This window comes from Drosophila ananassae (assembly GCF_017639315.1).
Source record: "Drosophila ananassae strain 14024-0371.13 chromosome Y unlocalized genomic scaffold, ASM1763931v2 tig00000092, whole genome shotgun sequence".
NCBI lineage: Eukaryota > Metazoa > Arthropoda > Insecta > Diptera > Drosophilidae > Drosophila > Drosophila ananassae.
In genome coordinates, this window is record NW_025319055.1 from 332962 (window position 1) to 354751 (window position 21790).

The window sequence follows — 21790 nt, forward strand, 5'->3', positions numbered from 1 at the left end:
CGGTTCCTCTCTGAGCAGCAGGCTTTGTTTTGTTTTGTTTGGGTTTTCTGTTGAACGAATTACGATGAGCAAATCATGAAACTCTCATCTACCGAACATCGCTCAATAAGAGATTTGAGTGACACTCGCACCGAGAGACTCAGTAAAAGACCGATTGACTGAAAAAGTCAGCGCAAAAAGTCTTTTCAATAATTTGTTTTCATTTCGCTGCACAGTGGCACATGGTACATGAAATTTGACGAAAAAACTTATTAAAATTTTAAACGTGAATTTTCCAATTTCAAACTAATATATTGATTATTTTAATTAAAAAATTAATAGTTTCCTTTTAAATTCATTTATTCTTAGTTAAGCTTAACAGCTAAACTTTGGACAACTTTGTTGTTTATTTTGTTAAATATAAAAAATTTATGCTCTTTTTTATTAAGTTTTCGTCCCATTTTCAATAAATTTGATGAATCACTGTTTACCAGAGAGATTTACAAAGCAAATTGACAAGTTGAGCCCACTAAACTTCACATACACACATACATGCACAAAAGATTTTTTGAATCGTCGAACGGAAGCAAACGGTTTATACGAGCAACTCAATCGGTTGCTCTCAGACTTTTTGCTCAAAGTCTCAGTGACAAACACTTATTTTGAGACCGCACGAATCGGTTAACAGTTATTTGCAAGCTATGATAAAAATACACTACTTATAGAAATCGGTTGTTTTTTCTCAAAGTTATTCCATGTTTACATACCGACATAAATGATGGAGCACCCTGTTTATTCTTGATCAACATCAACACACCGGTCTATAGAACCATGTCCGTCTGTATGGACATGTGCATCTTTGATACTTATGAACTTCTATAAGTAAATGGAAATGAATACACTGAATCGTACGAGTTCGCAAATTATCCGTGTCATTGAAGTACCGTTTGGTAAACCAAATTTTTTGGTTTTTGGTCTGATGTTAACACAAACAAAGCAGATGATTTCCCAACTCGTGAACACGCAAGGTATAACTGCCCATATGAAAAACAATGACTTTCTAAATTTACCCCGCAAACACAAAGCGATTGGCCTTGCGACTTGTTAATTGACATTGCGAACGCAAGGCGAACTGGAAATTGCAATCGTTTGAAGTCAAACGGAAGATCAGTCGGAATCATTGGTGTCCAAGGAATACATACATTTTCGGCATAAGTCTTTTTAGCGAAAGTCGAGTACCATTGCAAAGTCGCGGTGGATTCAAATTGCGCAATATAATAATAACTGTGCCAACTTGGAGTTGCAAGCTATGTGGGTGGAAATCCTGGCAAGTCCAGAGAGTTCAAAAACTCTGTTGGATAATTTACTAGATCATCGGGATTCGTTATGGAATCAACGGATTTGTATGTCACCAAATCGCCAGCAATTATTGCTTGAATGGTGGAATTCAGTGCGTGTACATCATTATTCTTTGCGGCAAGAATTGCTCGTCGACTCAACCAAGCATAATTCTGATAATTCTCTCTAATGTTTGGGAAAACATTTTCAATAAGTGCTAATTGAGAGTCTGCAAATCGGCAAAAGTCGTTGGTAAGAGTAATTAATCCAGTAATTTCCATTTCCACGGCGTTCCACGGGGAATTACTCTCAACGTCAGCTCAATGCCTGCCAACAATATCAAGCTGCCAAAGATGTTGTTATTTCGCCGACGATCCTTCAGTGTGAAGTTAAGTGCTTCAAGTGATTTCTAATGTTCCATTGTGCACTCATCCCAATCAATGAGCTTGCATTCCTCCCGGTGAGTCCACAAAGAATAGACACCAGTATTATTGTCCACCGCTTGCTTTAATGCCTTGTATCCTTGTTTTTGCTGTTTATTTAGAAACGGCATATTATTTCGATACCTGCAATGTATCAAAATTTTATTGCAGCTCTCGATTAAATTCTTGGTTGTATGCATTGCATCGATCAATTTGGCATACGATTTATTGATCCTCTTATCCTTTATTGTAGATTTCATCGGTTATTTGGATGCCAGGATTCGTTCGAATGCGCAAGCGATGCAAGATATGTCGTATGTCTTTGTATTTGTTCCACAACTGATTTGGTTGTAAAGGAAAACATGTGATGATAATTGTGAACAGCGTTTCAAATGCGCAAATGATTTTGGTCCACCGTGTGATGGTGTAGTGTATATATATACTATATATATACTATAAATATATACTATATACTATATATATATACTATAAAGTATATATATTCTTGATCAGGATCACCTCCTGAGTCGATATAAGCACGTCCGTCTGTCTGTTTCTACGCAAACTAGTCTCTCAGTTTTAAAGCTATCGAGTTGAAACTTTGCACACACCTTTCTTTCCTTTGCAGGCAGTATATAAGTCGGAACGGCCAGGATCGGTCGACTATATCCTATAGCTGCCATATAACTGATTGATCGGAAATGCCATTTCTTGGTTGTTTTTCAAGTTAGAAGGATGGAAGTTTCAATAGATGCACCTTTGGGAAATATTTCGATATGCCAAATTTCATAAGGATCGGCCGACTATATAGGATCCGTTATATATCTAACAATATAAGATGCGTGTCGCCACCTACCGGACTGCGACTCAACTGCAAGTGTATATAAACTTCGGCTCCGCCCGAAGTTAGTTTTCCTTTCTTGTGTTTTCGTAATTTTCATCATCACTGTAGTTCCCAATGGGATCATTTTGGAATTGCCAATGATCTTCGTGTCCTCACGCGATGTCTCAATCGGGCATATTCTCTTAATATATTTTGTCTTTTTTTGCTTAAGTTCTGTGAAGTAACACTTGTTGGTGGCTTACATGTCTTTTGCGGCGGCCGATGTTTACACGCCATCCTCTAAGCATTTTGGACTAAGGATAGAGTGGTGAACAGTTAAATTTACCACATGAAAGACAAATCCTGCGGTTGAAATTGAACAAAATTGTACCACTATACACGTGAATAATTTAATGGTTTCAATAAAACTTTTTTTAATTAAAATTTTTTCAAATTTTTTTTCACAATTTCACAGTGGACACAATATTGGTTTGTCACATAAACTAAGCAGAGAACAATGAGTAGCTGTCACACAGAGCGTGGCCACGGGTGTTCGTGTTGAAAATTAAAATTTAACACGCGTGCGTGCGTTTTCTTGCCGACCTTCCAAAACACGACAGAAATTTTGAGAAAAACAAAATTTTTGCAACGTTGTAATTCGATTTTGTCATTTCAACCGTAATGCCACTCGATATTGTCAAAAAAAAAATATTTTTTACAACGTGTTATTCGATTGTGGCGCCTTTCGATAATTTTCAGCTTAAGCTTCTCAATGACATAGTTGGCCACCTCTATATTTTGTGTAAAGCCAATAAAATGTGCGAAAAAATTGATAAAATAGAAGTTCAACGAGCTTTAAAAGAAAATGATCCGGATTACAAGCTTGAGAAACCAGAAAATTATATAAGTGATGTGTGGCCAATATTTTCATTGATTAAGAAGTGTGGTGAAAAAATTAATTTTGTTTGCTGCACAAAATGCAAGATGCTGTTCGCTTATACAGCCAAGACAGGAACTGGAACTTTATTGCGACACAAATGTGATGTAGTAAAAGAAAACTTACCAATCAGCCATCTGATACAGATATAGAAATTGACAACTATTTGAGTAATGAATACATTGCAGATACACCTATATTAACATTTTGGGAAAATTCACATAATTTAAAACTGTTGCGAATGTTGACAAAACAAATTCTTAATATTCCAGTTAGCTTCCAGTGCATTCCAGTAAACGATTGTCGCACTAGACTTTCAAGCTCTAACTTAGATAAAATATTGTTTTTAAATAAAAATATGTAAAATATGAATAAGATTTTCGTACACATACATATAAAGATACATTAATTTGATTAAAAAATATATATACCTATACCTAAAGTATTAAGATACATTAATTTGATTAAAAAATATATATACCTATGCCTGTAAATATAAAGAATGTGATTATAATATATCGTTTTGGGACCTGTTGGCAAAATTTTTGGCCGCGCGTGTCCTAAAAAAGCTTTGCTGTCGTGTCGTGTTAGGCCGTCTCGAAAAATTGAGCCCATGCCCACCTGTTTATAGTACTGAAATGGCGCTGTATGTAACAAAATATTTTCCCGCTTTTCTCTTGAAATTTTTCCTGATTTTTCTTTGCTACAACAAAATTCACCCAAATTGGACCATTTTTATTGGGAAATATCAAATGTTGGGTCATCTTAGGTGCTCCACCCCCAATATAGTTATTAAAAATTTGTTTACCTACTAAAATTATCTAATTAAAAAAATTCCTTTCTGAATAATTTATTCAGATCGGATATATATAGAGTCACCTCGGGCACGCCAAGGCGTCACCTCGTGAACTGCCACTCACAGTGATTGTTCGACCGTAGAGCATTATGCGCCCACTATCATCAAAATTGAACTCGCGGGCTAGTGAACTAGGTTCCTGAGTCGTAGTCTTAGGCTTATTCATGAGTTTAAGGGTTCAAGGGTCTGCTTGGGATGAAAAGTCGCTTCCTCAGGCTGGCTGAGGTTGATGTGATATAATTGAGGTCCTGGTTGGTTGTACTCAGGTATATGGTGGTGATGGCTTGGTTAAGGTTCCTACTGTGATGAGGTGATTACGTACAGGTAAATTCTACTGGTGGTCCTTCTGGTACCATGCTTTGAGGTTCTGCTCAGCTCGCTGGTTTTGCTTGCTTCGGTCAGACGGTCATTCTAACCGCTGATATTGCGTAACCGCTAAATTTCGTAGAATCGTTTAACTCCGTTAAAATTGGAATTTCGACTGGCGGCACATTTTAGTTGGCTGATTTTATGTTTACCGGCTTGCATTTCAAGCCTTTGGAAAAATTGATCTAAGTCAATAACTCCATGAGTATATAAATCGCTAGCATCATGTCTTGCAGTAATTTTTCTGCCTTGTTTAAATATACATAACATTTCGTAGAATCGTTTAACTCCGTTAAAATTGGAATTTCGACTGGCGGCACATTTTAGTTGTCCCAGACATTTTAGTTGTTCTTTGCTCAGAAAGGTAAAATATTCTGCTCGCACGACCTTGAATCGATCGCTAGTATGTCCATCTGTAACAATGTTTGGATCCAAATCAATAAGGATAAGATGGTCTTTCAATAAATCATTTAAATGTCCCCTAATGTATAAAGACACTTCCTTTCCATAAGGGCGGTATTTAGACATTACCTTTTTCAAATATTAGAATTTTAAATACATATTAAAAGTATGCTAAATATATGTGTTGGGCCAAGCAGCCACCAAAGAATTCATCTAAAATAATTATAATATGCTAAGCTGCAGCTGTTGTTATCAGCATGTTTTGTCTCTGTTTTGTCCCCAGTTTCGCATGCGCTTTATTGGCATTTGTAGCGTATGCGCTTTGGGGAGCTTTAGTTGAGCTTCTGCGCAAGCTCTTGTTTTGGTGTTTGTTGTGATTTGGAGTTGATTGGAGCCGCATATATTAGGGTTAAATTGAGCCCAAAATAAATATATTGAAACTATAATTTGAAACGCGTATAGTTATTAAAAACATCCATATTAATTTCATCCCGGTTGATTATTGTGATCAACACTAAAAGTGCCAAGAAACGCCCTTGTTGTTGTTACAAGTTGCATTTTAATCGAATAATGGAGTCTGGAGCTGAGACTATTGGAGCTGCTGCCGCAAACCGGGAAAGGATGCTGCGGAGAAGAGCAGAGGTCACCTGCCAGGAGATGGAGGCGCTGCATCATAAAGTGAAGGCTGCGGCGCGGACTGAGGATTGTACTATTATGGCGCTTGAGTCAGTGGAGAAGCGTTTGTGTGAGCGGTTCACCGCGCTTTAAGAAGAATTGGAGGAGCTTAATTTTAGCGAGATCGGGAGTGATCTGTATTGGAGATTCTCGCAGCTGGCGACTGATGTGGAAGTGGAAATTCAGGTGGAGGTTGCCAAGCGCTCCATGAGAATCGCTGCCCACTCCACACTTCTCGACGGTGCCAGTGTATCGCCAATGCCATACAAGCAAGCCCCCTCCTTGCCACCGTTGCCGATGCCAACATTCAGCGGCGGCTATGCCGAGTGGCCGGATTTCTGCGCCCTATTTAGGACAACCATCGACAGTCACCCGCACTTGACCAAGATGGAGAAGCTCAGGTGGCTCATTTCCTGCCTGCGGGACTCAGCCCTGGAGACTGTGAGGGCGCTAGAGATTACCGACGCTAACTATGATGTTGCCCTTGACCTTTGCGCAACCGTTTCAGCAACCGTCGGTTAATCTTCCAGGCTCACATCAACGAGATCCTGCAGCTAAAGGTGGTTGAGCCGGGATCCGTTGCTACTCTTCGGGAGTTATCCGACCGATTCAATGGACATATGCGGGCCCTCATGAGTTCCGGGACGTCGGCCGAAATTCAAGGGTGCCTCCTCATCCAGATCCTCTACCAAAAGCTGGACCCCGCTACAAAGGCCAAATGGGAAGACTCTCTGGCAGGAAGCACTGATGACAGCCTTCCATCTTGGGAGTCTATGGCACGATTCTTAGAGCAAAGGTGCCGGACTCTCGAAAGCGTTGACTTTTCTTTGGCGTATTCACCAGTTAACCAAGTAGGCCGAGGTAGATCGTCCAATAACCGATCCTCGTGCATGGTTATTAACGCCAGTCCTGTTCTATGCGCCCTGTGTGGTGTTTCGGCGCACGAGCTTCCAGCTTGTCCAAAGTTCAGTGCTTTGCCAATTGAGGAACGGTACGACGAAGTGCGGCGTCTGACTCGCTGTTTTGTTTGTCTGGAGGACGGCCATCTCGCTCGCGGATGCTCAGCTTCCCGCTGCTCGACGTGCAATCACCGTCATCATATTCTGTTGCACCCTCGCGGGCAGGTTTCACCCGCACGAGTCTCACGTCCCATCGGTGCAGTTGCTGGTGCGAACCCATCCCGCTCAATCAACCCTGTTATGAACCAGGATCGCAATGCTGAGCTAGTGCTCCTGCCAACAGCAAATGTACTCGTTCGTGGTCGATCTGGAGACTTCCTGCCTTGCCGAGCGTTACTGGATTCCGGTTCACAAGTACATCTCATCTCGTCGCGGCTGGCGAATGAACTTCAGCTTGGCCGCTCCAAATGCTCCACAACGGTGGCCGGTTTCGGCGGCGCTGGATTTGAAACAGATGGAGCATCCGTTAATGTGTGCTTGAAGTCCCGCCTTAGCACATATTCAGTGGAAATTGAGGCTTGTATAATTAGATGTAGATAATAAGTAGAATTTTATGAAGTCTAGTATAAGTTAGTTTAGGGCGGAGCGGGAGCGCAAGTGAAGCTCTCACTTGCGCTCTCCCATGAATTCGCCCCGCTTCGCCGCACTAGATAAGCTAGGCTTAAGGTTTGTTAATATGAAATATAACCGAATTTATAACGTCGAAGAGTGCACGCATTTTTGTTTTCGGTCGTTTTTTTCGCAATTTAATTATTTCTACAGCCACCAATTTTTTCCTTTCGTTTTCGCGACGAGATAAAATAATCTCGATAAACAAGGCTGTTGTGGCTTCACATATAACGGACTATCAGCCTAGCCAGGACATAGATGCTTCGGGCTGGAAGATTCCTGGCAATATGGACCTAGCTGACCCCAACTTCCACAAAACGCAGCGAGTGGACTTGCTGATTGGAGCCGGCTTATTCTTTGACCTGTTGTCGGCTGGCCAAATCCAGTTAGGTCACGGGCTCCCAATTGCTCAGAACACTCGATTTGGCTGGGTGTTTTCTGGCCACGGTGGACTATCACGGGATGTGTCGGCGCTCTGTGGTAGGGAGGACAACCCATAGAACAACCTCTGCAATAATGTGACTGCTGCCCCTTCCGACATTGTTATTGAAGGCCCACCCTTCAATGGGGGGAGGATGTTGGGCCAAGCAGCCACCAAAGAATTCATCTAAAATAATTATAATATGCTAAGCTGCAGCTGTTGTTATCAGCATGTTTCGTCTCTGTTTTGTCCCCAGTTTCGCATGCGCTTTATTGGCATTTGTAGCGTATGCGCTTTGGGGAGCTTTAGTTGAGCTTCTGCGCAAGCTCTTGTTTTGGTGTTTGTTGTGATTTGGAGCCGCATATATTAGGGTTAAATTGAGCCCAAAATAAATATATTGAAACTATAATTTGAAACGCGTATAGTTATTCGGCTGCTATTAAAAACTATTAATAGCTCAACAATATGCAAAAATTATTCAAAAAATATGGAAAAAATATGCAATTAAATTTCGTAAAAAAAGGTATATCTACTTTTTAAATATTAATGAACCAGGAATGAAACATGTGGTTAACGTAACGTAAATATATAAAATTAGTGGTTTAAAAAACGAGTTCAAGCTGATATTTAAGTAACGCAACGAGCCATGCCAAAAATAAACATTCATATGCAATTACCCCCTGAACCCATAATTACCAGATGGGGTGCATGGTTAAAAGCGCCATCATATTATGCAAATAACATGGAAGGAATTGCAGAGGTTCTTAATATACTAAACATAGATCTCATGAAACAAAAGATCTCATGAAAAATCCTCAACTACATCGGGATTTTATATTTATAAAATCGAATTTTAATAGAGTTGCCGAAATAATAACTTCCTTGGAAGCGAGGAGCCTTCCATTATCAAGAGCAATGGAATCAGATTATTTTGTCCAAAATAGAAACTGTACCAAGTGCCATCTTTCTAACTTAAAAAACACCAAAGTTATGGCATTTCCGATCAGTTATATGGAAGTTATAGGATATAGTCGACCGATCCCGGACGTTCCGACTTATATACTACCTGCAAGGAAAAGAAGGATGTGTGCAAAGTTTCAACTCGATAGCTTTAAAACTGAGAGGCTAGTTTGCGTACAAACCTACAGACAGACGGACAGACAGACAGACGGACATGCATATATCGACTCAGGAATTGATCCTGATCAAGAATATATACACTTTATAGGGTCGGAGATGTCTTCTTCACTGCATTGCACACTTTTGACCAAAATTATAGAACCATCTGCAAGGGGAATTTCCCGTCTTAGTAACTATTAATAATAATCAATCAAATATTAATCTATTGCGTCTCTATGAATAGCTTTTACTAAATATTTTTATTTCAATAATCATATATTTTTTTATATCCTTTGCATGTATTTAGCATATTTTGCATATTTTTCATATAGTTTGCATATTCTGCATATATTTTGCATATGCATTTTGTGCAAATATGCACAAAAAAAAATATGCCGATCGTTTTTAACTATATGTTCATTGAAATGAATTTTGGTGTTTTCCGAATTCGAATAACTTAAACCGTTAAAAATATGCAAATATGCAAATTCCAAGGTCTAGAAATAAGGAGTAACAAATTTTTTTAATTTTTTAAAACCTTATTTATAGCAAGAAATCCGATTCTGGCCCACTTTTCGCGGAGTAACAAACTTATATAACTTATATACTTATATATCTCAAACTTATATATCTCTATACATAGCCGAAGAATTAAAAATTTTCTGTAGGCAATCGATCTAAATGAATTATATACCAATCGAAAGGTATTGTTTCAATTAGATAATTTTTGTCGAAACATATTCCAAAAGTTATTTGGTTTGGGAGAAATTATGGTGAAAGTAAAAAAATTTTTAAACACTAAAGTGGGGCTGGTGGACACATTTTAGTCCCCAAATACGCGTCGATTGGTACCTCAATCGACCCCATCCGACATTTCATTCAGAAGTAATTCGAAAAATTCGATTTTTTCTTCTTTTTCAAAATGAAGCCAGTTTGCGTCGGTTTGTCGGTTTGTCTGTTTGCACTATTTTTATCTTAAAAATCCTGAAAAAAATGGGAAAATGTTTGTTACTATCATATGAGCAACTATTGTTCTACAACTTTTTGAAATACCTTAAGCTTACGTCAAAAAATTAAAAAAACTTTGTTAATTAAAAAATTCATAACTTTATAATTAAGAAAGATATTAAAAAGAGCTTTACACCGTTGAAATGGTTTTTTAAATATCAATTTCACTTTCTTTGAGACCAAACGTCTATATAGTACACAAAAAAAAATAGATAGCTTTTGAGATGACGCAACTTTTGATATATCGCTCATATCTGGGAAAATCCGTTAACTCAAGATATAGTTCTGTAAGTGCAGCTACCCATTTTGTGCAGCCTCCTGTGAAGCTTGCATTTACTTATACATGTGTGTGTATTTGATTGGCAACTTTGCTTTTTGCATATATGTGGTCTATACCCTAAAAAATATAGAGTATATCTTTTCAGATTTTAGTTTATTTATTTAAAAATAAAATCCAAATAAAAAAGGGATTATAAAACGTAAACATTGACTCAAGTTGGACTCGAACCCAGGCCCACCGTGTTAGGAACCACGACGCTCTCCACTCGGCTAACCTCAAACTTTGTTGCTTGATGGCAACTTTTGTGGTAATTCTGCTTTGTGTTTCAGTGTCTCATGTCTTAATGAGAAGACTCACAAGATTGGTACTTCAACCGACCCGGTCTGACATTTCTTTCAGAAGTTATTCAAGAAATTAGATTTTTACAGTTTTTCAAAATGAAGCCAGTGTGTCTGTTTGTCTGTATTTTTTTCTTGGCAATCCTGAATATAATTGGAGATTTGTTTCAGGAGATTTGTTTCATTTGATTGTCATATGAGCAATTATTGTTCTACAACTTTTTGAAAAAGCTGTAAAAATCTAATTTCTTGAATAACTTCTAAAAGAAATGTCGGACGGGTCGGTTGAGGTACCAATCTTGAGGTCCCAAAGAAAAACAAGAAAGGAAAGCTAACTTCGGGCGAAGCCGAAGTTGATATACCCTTGCAGTTGTGCCATTTCCGATCGTTCAGTTATATGGCGGCTATTAGATATAGTTGGCCGATCCCTATGAAATTTGGCCCATAAGATTATTGTGCCCAAAATGAATTCTGTACCCCATCTTTCCCATCCAAGTCCCATCTTTCTAACTTAAAAAACACCAAAGTTATGCCAATTCTGATCGTTCTATGACAGCTATTGGATATAGTCGGCCCATCCTTATGAAATTTTGTACATAAGATATTTTTTAAATATTTCAAAAATAAAATCCAAATAAAAAAGGGCTTAAAAAGTAATACGTAAACATTGACTCAACTAGGATTAGAACTCAAGCCCTCCCGTGTTAGAAACCACAACGCTCTACTCGGCTAATCTCGAACTTTGTTGCTTGATGGCAAATTTTGATGTAATTCTGCTTTATGTTTCAGTGTCTCATGTCTTAATGAGAAGAATGCAAAATTTTATGAGTAGAACGCTTTATATGCATATGCCCCCACTGAGCATATAATGCATATAAATAAATGCAGCCACCACCGTTTTGGGCCAAATCATGGATTAAAAGCTAAAAAAAAAACAGGCAAACCAACTCCGCCAATACTTTTCCGCCAATACCCAAAATAAATTGTTACATTCAACAATTCAACAACTAGAAAAACTAGAAAAACGTAATTTCCAGTTTTTTTAATTTTTTATCTTTGCGCATTTATTTTAGATATAATACATGTTTATTATATGATTGATCGGATATGCCACAATTTTTTTTTTTTTTTATAAGTTAGAAGGATGGGACAGATTGCATTTTGCTCAATCTTATCCGATTTTCAAAATTTTATTAGGATAATTGGCTTAACTTTGTTTTTTTTTTAAGCTAGAATGATGGGACTGTCTACGGTTTCCGTTTTGGGCAATCTAATCCTATGTTCATAAGAATCGGCCAACTATATCCTATACCTGCCATATAATTGAACGATCGGAAATGGCACAACCTTTCTATTTTTAAAGATGCTTGGGGCTGTTTCCAATATTTTTATTAAAAATTTTGTTGATGGTGAAATTCTCATAAGGATCGGACCACTATATAGGATCCGATATATATAATAATAATATAAGCTTCTGCTTAACTGCAAGGGTATATCAACTTCGGCTCCGCTTGGAGTTAGCTTTCCTTTCTTGTTTTTTTTTTAATTATTTATTATATAGTGGAACTCTCATAAGGATAGGCCTCTCATCTGTTAATTTGTTAAAATAATTTGGTTTCCCACAACTACGAAAAAATTTTGGATTTTAAATACATTTTTGGGCAAATTTTTAATTAAAATTTTTAAATTAACCAAATTCTAAAACCTTTGTAAATTAAAAATACGTATAACTTCAGAGCCACTGAAGCTATGGAAATTCTTTACGTCTTTGGAAAGGTTTTTAATTATTCCACCTTCTTGAATGTCAAAATCTACAGAGTTAAAAAAAAAACAGTTTTGATGTTTATCCTTATAATTAAAGTATTGCTAACTGTGTAAATCGCCAGTCCAGAGGTTACTTACATATATAGTAACATATCAACAAAATTTCTTTAAGTGTATATCAGTAAATTTTGTAAACCAATTTTGTAAACCGAAGCTGAAGCCTTTTGTATTGAAATTCGTAATCCAGCTGCAAATTGCATCATTCCAATTTTTGTAAAAACATAAACATTTAATTTTTCAATTCGGCTGAAAACAGTCTCATTTAAGATTTCCAATTTCTAAGAGCCACTTCAGATTGAAAACCAAAACAATATTTTGGTAAACAGAATCCCGACTCAAATCTTTCTCACTCCTTTTAAGTGAAATAAAACTAAACAGCTCAAACCATTCTTAAATGGGCATCCACTTCACAGGAAATTTCACATTTTCTTGTCACCTCGATTAATTGAGACCCAAAGTCTTCCACGTCAACTGACACCTCAAGTAATAGGTTCCGACTCAATCGATTTCCTTCAGAAAACAAAGCCTCTCTGAGAGAAAAGCTTCTTTCGAGCTTTGATCTGCAAAAAGCTTCAGCAAGGGTAGCTATAAAAGGGACTTAGAGCCCCAAAGTTAAGTTAGTTCTGAAACTCCAAAAATTCTAAGCAGTTTTAAAAATCACACTGTATCAAAAACGGAACTCAAATAAAAATATATTTTTTTCAAACTATTTTTGAAGAAGATATTTAATTGGCGCAGCCGGTAGGATGTGTAAAAGTGACCAGTGATCAATCGAGATCATAGAACATCGTTGAAGTATTTTGTGCTAATGCAACTGCAGCCTTAATACTAACCGCGAGTGTTAATCGCTATTCACATCCGCAAAAGAACTTACGTGTTAGTTTCAATTTGTAGCCCACTTTTCAAAGTGTGACTGCTACCGAAAATATACAAAACACAAAAACTTAAAATAAATTAGTAGCCCGCTTTCATAGTGTGACCGCTACCGAAACAAATAAGAAATACGAACATTACAATGGCCGAACCAGCTTCACAAGTCCAGTTACTCTCCGAGCTACACCTTAATCAGGCTTTAAGCCAGATTAGGCAAGTTCCCAATTTTAATGGAAGCACCAGGGAATTAAGTGCATTCATCAGACGGATCGAATACATTTTAAATTTGTATCCATCAACTGATCCGCGTCAAACAGCTGTATTCTTCAGTGCAATCGAGATGCAATTATCAGGAGATGCCCAGCGAGTGTCACAGATATCAGCAGCAACCAATTGGCCCGATCTAAGGATTGCTCTCATCGATGAGTATAAAACCCAAACCACATGCGAGGAATTACTAAGACGACTCTACAATACCCCTTTCAATGGAAGCATTCGTAAGTTCGTCGAGGATCTAGAATATAAAATATTTGTCATAACAAACAAATTGTCGTTAGAAAATAACAATTTAAATACAATGATTTATAATAATGCCATGAATAATACTGTAAAAGATGTAATAATGAGAAAACTTCCTGACAGGTTATTCATGACATTAGCAAGGCACGATATAACTACAGTCAGTAAACTTAAACAAGTAGCACAACAAGAAGGTTGTTATGATTCTGGTTCTGATAAAGTTAAATCACAACATAATTCAAAACAAAACGGACAAGATAGGAGAAATTATCAAAGAAATAATAATTTCCAAAGAAATAATTCCTTTTATAATAATAATAATCAACAAAATTATAATCAGCAAAGTAACTATAGACAACCAAATAATTTCAATCAACAACAATTTCAACAGGAATTGCAGCAAAATTTAAATCATGGTAGAGCTCAGAATTCTATGAATTATCAACAGCCAACATCTTCTTTACAAGGTTATAATTCTAACAAACCAGTGAAAAGACAGCGTGAATATTCAAGCGATCAATCTAGAATGGAAATCGAAAATTTTCATCAAATAGCCTCGGATCCAATAGAAGAAATAGAAATCCTTACATCAGAATAACTATTAACAATCGCGCATTTAAATGTGTAATAGATACAGGAAGTTCAATAAACCTAATAAAAGAAAATTATTTTAATTTCCCACAAACATTAAAAACGTTAGAAGTGCACACAATTAACACAAGTAAACTTTGTCCGATCGATCAACCATTTTGGGTTCACAATTTTTCGCAAAAATATGACATATTGATAGGAAGAGAGTATTTAGAAGCATGTGAAGCAATTATTAATTATAAACAGGAAACAGTCACTTTGAGCGGATTTGTTTTTTCCATGATATATAACCACGAAGATTTCAAGAATTCCGAAATTGAAACATTGGAAGATTATCTCAGTCCACCTTCATCTGAGGATATATCTTTTAATTTTGCAATTAATAATGACTTAGAAGAAAATAATAAATTTCGAATAAATCATCTTAATAAAGAAGAAAGAACTAAATTAAATAACATTTTATTTGAATTTAGGGATATCCAGTACAGGGAAGGTGAAAATTTGACCTTTACCAGTGCTATAAAACATTCAATCCAAACCAAACATGAAGATCCTATTTACAAAAAACCTTATAAATACCCCCAAGCTTATGATCAAGAAGTAGAAGTCCAAATTAAAGAAATGATGAATCAGGGAATAATACGTAAATCGAAATCCCCTTATTGTTCTCCAATATGGATAGTCCCAAAGAAAGAAGATGCATCAGGTAAAAAGAAATTTCGAATAGTAATAGACTATCGAAGTCTAAATGAAATAACTATTGATGATAAGTATCCGATACCAGTTATGGATGAAATACTTGACAAACTTGGAAAGTGTCAATATTTTACAACAATTGACCTTGCCAAGGGTTTCCATCAAATTCAAATGGATGAAAATTCTATTTCAAAAACAGCTTTTTCTACTAAAAATGGACATTACGAATACACACGAATGCCATTTGGTCTGAAAAATGCGCCTGCAACTTTCCAACGTTGCTTGAACAATTTATTAGAAGATTTAATATACCAGCATTGCCTTGTTTACATGGATGACATAATTATATTTTCTACTTCATTAGAAGAACACATATTGTCCATAAAAAAGGTGTTTTCAAAACTTCGAGAAGCTAATCTTAAACTTCAACTTGACAAATGTGAGTTTATGAAAAAGGAAACTGAATTCCTTGGACATATAATAACAACAGAAGGAATAAAGCCAAACCCCCAAAAAATTGAGGCAATACAAAAATTTCCAATACCAAAAACCCAAAAAGAAATAAAATCATTTTTAGGTCTCTGTGGATTTTATAGAAAATTCATACCTGATTTTGCTAAAATTGCAAAACCTATGACTGTAAACTTAAAGAAAGGTTCCACTATAAATTCAACCAATAAAGAATATTTAGAAGCATTTGAGAAATTAAAACTTCTTATTACATCAGACCCAATTTTAATTTACCCTAACTTTGAAAAATTATTTTCCTTAACAACAGATGCTAGCAATGTCGCCATAGGCGCAGTATTATCGCAAAATCATAAACCTATTTGTTATGCAAGTAGAACTCTTAATGAACATGAAATTAATTATTCAGCAATAGAAAAAGAGCTTCTGGCTATAGTCTGGGCCACTAAATATTTTAGGTCTTATCTCTTTGGTAGAAAATTCGAAATCCTTAGCGATCATAGACCATTAGTTTGGCTTCATAATATAAAAGAACCAAACATGAAACTACAAAGATGGAGAATAAAATTAAACGAGTTTGACTTCACTATTAAATATTTGCCGGGAAAGGAAAACCAGGTAGCTGATGCTCTGTCAAGAGTGAAGCTAGAAGAAAATTTTTTAGGAGAAACACCGGATACCGAGTCATTACCCACAATAGCAACAGTTCATAGTGCACATGAAGACAATCAGAATTATATAGAAATAACGGAAAGACCTTTAAACTATTACAATAGACAAATTGAATTTCATAGAGGAAACTCAAATGAAGTCAAATTGAGCCAATACTTTCATAAAACCAACCTTAAAATAATTTATAAAGAAATGACCCATGAATATGCAAAAGAATTAATTAAAGAATATTTGTGCTCTAAAAAAAGTGTTATTTATTTTCCTTGTGAAATGGACTTCATAATATTTCAAAATGCTTATATAGAAATCATCAGCCCAAACAACTTAACCAAAGTTATGAAAACTAGTACAATATTAACAGATGTCCAAACATTCGCCGAATTCAAGGAAATTGTCCATAAAGCTCACGTAGAATTATTACATCCAGGAATAGAAAAACATACAAGCCTTTTTAAAGAAAAATATTATTTTCCCGATTATCAGAGATTAATTCAGAATATTATAAATGAGTGTGAAATTTGTAACCTTGCTAAAACAGAACACAGAGATACAAAACTTACATTTGAATTAACCCCAGAAACCTTTAACCCCAGAGAAAAATATGTTATAGATTTTTACATGATCGATAATAAACAATTCTTATCTTGCATTGATATTTATTCCAAATATGCTGCTTTAATAAATGTCAACAGTAGGGATTGGTTAGAAGCAAAAAGGGCATTACTCATGATATTTAATGTAATGGGTAAACCAAAAGAAATTAAAGCCGACAAAGACTCTGCATTTATGTGCTCAGCATTGCAACTTTGGCTGCAATCAGAAGATGTAAGAATAACTATAACCACAAGTAAAAATGGCGTTTCTGACATAGAGAGATTTCATAAAACTATTAATGAAAAATTAAGAATTATAAATTGTGAACGGAATCCTGAAAATATAATTACTAAATTTGAAACAATCGTTTATATTTATAATCATAAAACAAAACATAGCTCTACAGGTAGAACACCAGCAGACATTTTTATTTTCGCCGGAACTCCAAGTTATAATATTCAAGTGAATAAAATAAAGAAAATAAACAAGCTTAATAAAAATCGTCATACATTCGATATTGATACTAGGTATAGACAAGCTCCACTTATAAAATCTAAAACAACAAATCCTTTTAGGAAGACAGGCCAAATTACACAAACTGACGAAAAACATTATGTAGAAAAAAATAGAGGTAGAGAAATCACACACTATAAATCGAAATTTAAAAAGAAAAAGAAAATTAATACCAGCAAATATAATAATTCCAGATTTCCACCGGAAGACAACCCAGCTTAATAAAATTATCTTTTATATAATAACTTTATTATGTCTTATATATCACGCCATGTGTCAGAACATAGATATCAATCCAATTCAAGCAAAAAATGGATACTTAATTTTCCAAACAGGTAACATAGATCTGCCCACTAATTATGAATATCATTGTCTCACAGTCAATTTAACTAAAACTGAACAAACTTATAAAAATCTAATGGAACAAACACGAGAATTTGAACATTTGGATCAAATTCAATATCTAAAAGAAAAATTAAATAGAGAAATGAATGGAATAAAAATTGCTCAACGAAACAAAAGAGGACTTGCAAATTTTGTAGGTACCTTTTATAAATATTTATTTGGCACATTGGATCAACAAGATAGGGAAGAATTAGAATCAAAAACTTGTCCGAAAATAGTATACAGATCAACGAATTAAATAAAGTTATTGATGCAATTAAGAAAGGAATAGAAACAGTAAATCGTTTAAATGAAAACCAAAATGAAAACCAAAGGTTAGCAATCCTTATTTTCAATTTACAAGAATTTACAGAATACATAGAAGACATCGAATTAGGTATGCAATTTACAAGATTAGGCATATTCAACCCAAAGCTCCTAAAACATGACCCGCTTAAACATATTAATTCAGAAAAATTGTTAAATATTAAAACATCTACTTGGTTACAAGTTAATACTAACGAAATATTGTTATTATTATTAAAACCCCCATTTACAAAATTTTACCGTATCCGGATCAGAATCAGAATATAATAACCGAAACATTGCATGATAAATATTACATAAAAAATCAGCAAGTCTTTAAAGTAAAAACAAAAGAAATAGTAAATAATAAATGTATAATAGGTCTCTTAAGACAAACAAATACAGAATGTAGATATACAAAAATGTACAAGAACTTCGAATTAAATTATATTGAACCCAACATTATAATAACATGGAATTTACCAAAAACTTTGTTAAATCAGAATTGTATAAATAAAGATCTAATAGCAGAAGGAAACAATATAATAAAAGTATTCAACTGTTCTATACAAATAGAAGATGTAATAATAACAAATACTATGCTTGATTACACCCGAACTATTTATGTAAACAACAACATAACTAAACTCGAACCTTTATCGTATATCGTAGCCAAAGAAATATTCCAAAACCACTCAAAACAATATTTTAAAACTCAAACAATTTTACTAATACTACTAGTAGTAATAATTATTATTATAATCATATATTTGATTTATAAATTTAAGAACATCCCAAAAAGGATAATAATTAATTATAAAAAACAAAAGGTTATAACTCCCGAAGAAGAAACTATAAGTTCAGAGAATAAAGAACATGACCTACAGTTATACCCCAAACTAACCGCCTGAGGACAGGCTAAATTCTTAAGGATGGGGAAGTAACATATCAACAAAATTTCTTTAAGTGTATATCAGTAAATTTTGTAAACCAATTTTGTAAACCGAAGCTGAAGCCTTTTGTATTGAAATTCGTAATCCAGCTGCAAATTGCATCATTCCAATTTTTGTAAAAACATAAACATTTAATTTTTCAATTCGGCTGAAAACAGTCTCATTTAAGATTTCCAATTTCTAAGAGCCACTTCAGATTGAAAACCAAAACAATATTTTGGTAAACAGAATCCCGACTCAAATCTTTCTCACTCCTTTTAAGTGAAATTATATTTAATTATATATTTAATTATATAATTTTTGTCGAAACATATTCCAAAAGTTATTTGGTTTGGGAGAATTTAGGGAGAAAGTAAAAAAATTTTTAATCACTAAAGCGGGGCTGGTGGACACATTTTAGTCCCCAGATAGAATATTTATATATATATTTATTCGCATTCTAGAGCTAAATACGCGTCGATTGGTACCTCAATCGACCCGATCCGACTCATTCAGAAGTTATTCGAAAAATTCGATTTTTTCTTCTTCAAAATGAAGCCAGTCAGTTTGCGTCGGTTTGTCTGTTTGCACTATTTTTTTTTAAAAATCCTGAAAAAATTTGGAAAATGTTTGTTACTTTCATATGGGCAACTATTGTTCTACAACTTTTTGAAATACCTTAAGTTTACGTCAAAAAATTAAAAAAACTTTGTTAATGAAAAAATTCATAACTTTATAATTAAGAAAGATATTAAAAAGAGCTTTACACCGTTGAAATGGTTTTTTAAATATCAATTTCACTTTCTTTGAGACCAAACGTCTATATAGTACAAAAAAAAATACACTGAAAATAAACTATATAGGTGTAGAAAATTGCATATAAAAAATATTCTTGCAAGTGCAAGAAAAACAAAAAAAAATCAGTCACGTGCCGAACAAGAATATTTTTTAAATGCAATTTTGAACACCTATATAGCATATTTTCGTCACCAATTGATATCAGATATTTTGGGTTTCGCATGCAGGTTCGTCACCGGTACTTTACCTCGTCAAGAGGTTTTTTTATATGATTTAACATAAAGGACACTTTATCGAAACATTCATAATTGAATTAAACGATGCTAGAAATGCCAAATCGACCACTGTGCGCTGCCGTTCGCAATGAAGAGAAAGAGCGATCTGATGATTTCGAGCATAAAATTAAAGAATATATATTAAAAAGTAGTAAATATATTTACATGCTTGCCGCCGTTGGTAATTTCATATAAAAGTCGTCGAGGAATTCTTTGAGAATCATTTTAAATTTTTCAGCTTGTTGAATTAAAATTTTTTTAAATTCTTCTCTGTTATTATCCAACATTTCATCGGCTTCTCCTAATTTTTTAAGATAGTGCTGCCAAGCACTTTCCAAGCCTAACACTTTTTGTCGAATTTCATCTGGAATGTCAACTTGATATTTATCCAAAACGCCAAACAAATCAAGCATAGGGGGAAAAGTAGATTGTTTAATAGGTACTTCTTCGATTAAATGTTCGAAAAATTCTTTTGCTCTTAAAGATTCCTTAAGGGTTCTTGGTATCATCATTATTTTTCTTTCATTTTTCCGCATATACCTATATATTGCTGGAAATAAAAAATAATTTATAATAGAAATTTATAGAAAAAAACTTAATACTTACATCTAATAAGGGAAAACGAATGACTTAAAAGAATTTTTATATTTAGAGCTTGCCATTTTTCAATCCAATCTAATATAGAACTTTTAATATAATTTTGATTCATTAGAATAAAGTAAACATGAGTTATAGCATCTACGAATGAAATATCGTCAGCCATAGCACTGTAATATTCAATACTGGTTTCAAAAATATCAGCCGTCATTGAAGTTGCTTTTACACGATTAGTAAATTCCGATTCTGTCGTTTCCCATAAAGCTCTATGACTGTTCCAAAAAGATATATATCCATCGATTTCGTCACGTTCATGTTTTATTTCAGCTTCAACATTACGAATTAAGTCTGCACATTCTAAGTCTTCGCGAAATACTTTAGAAAAGGAATCAGACTGATGCTCTCTCGGTATTTTCATTTTATTTCCTATACGCGGAAATTGCTCAAGAATATTGTGAATACGGTCAATGTTTCCACTAAGTAAATTTGCAATTGTATCCATATCTGGAGAGAGAATAATTTTCCTATCTTTGATATCAGATTCCATAACTATTATAGGGGCAGCTGCCATATCTGAATCTCGATGTAATGATGAAATTACCATTGTTAAAGAATTTCTTGCACTAGTAAGGAAAGCTATAGAGAGCATATCGTCAAATAAATTAACAAAGCTATACCACTCCGATGCCATCTGAAAAAAAAAGTTTCTGTTATAACTCAGGGCGATAAAATCCAATTTTTATTTTACTCCAATAACACAGACCATCAGCAAAAAATCTCATCTGCTCCATAACCTTTAAGCTCCCCTGAACCAAAGCTCAGAACAAACATAGTTTCTATCACCCACAGTTTCCGCGGTACACCTAAGAGAAAAAATTGATCCAATTTTACCATATATTGAATTATGTGGGCCGTGTAATGGCTTTTTTTTGTTTTTCTATGATTTTTACCCAAAAATTTTCCTATGGAAGATTTTTATTTTTTTTATTGAAATCAGTAGATCAAACCATGTTTTAATTTTGGATTTAAGGAAAAACTCGAAATAATTTTATTGAATTTATTATAGGTGGTTAAACAAGATTTTCGTCAATTAAATTGGAGTTTTTAATCTCATATTTTCAAAAAGTCATGGCTATCTACAATTTCTGTAAAGCTTTACTAAACAAGCTGAACCTGCAATAGATACGTTTTGAACATAGAAACAGTTTTAGATGAG

General features: G+C 34.6%; 1 protein-coding gene across 1 annotated transcript; it reads right to left on the minus strand.

The window, feature by feature from the left end:
• Positions 1-20138: 20138 nt before the first annotated feature.
• On the minus strand, positions 20139-21259 carry LOC116655209 (dynein axonemal heavy chain 2-like). Its single transcript, XM_032452757.1, has 2 exons — positions 20584-21259; positions 20139-20527 (listed from the first exon to the last, which is right to left on the minus strand). The coding sequence occupies exons 1-2, from the start codon at positions 21221-21223 to the stop codon at positions 20139-20141; spliced, it is 1029 nt and encodes a 342-aa protein (XP_032308648.1). The 5' UTR covers positions 21224-21259.
• Positions 21260-21790: the final 531 nt, after the last annotated feature.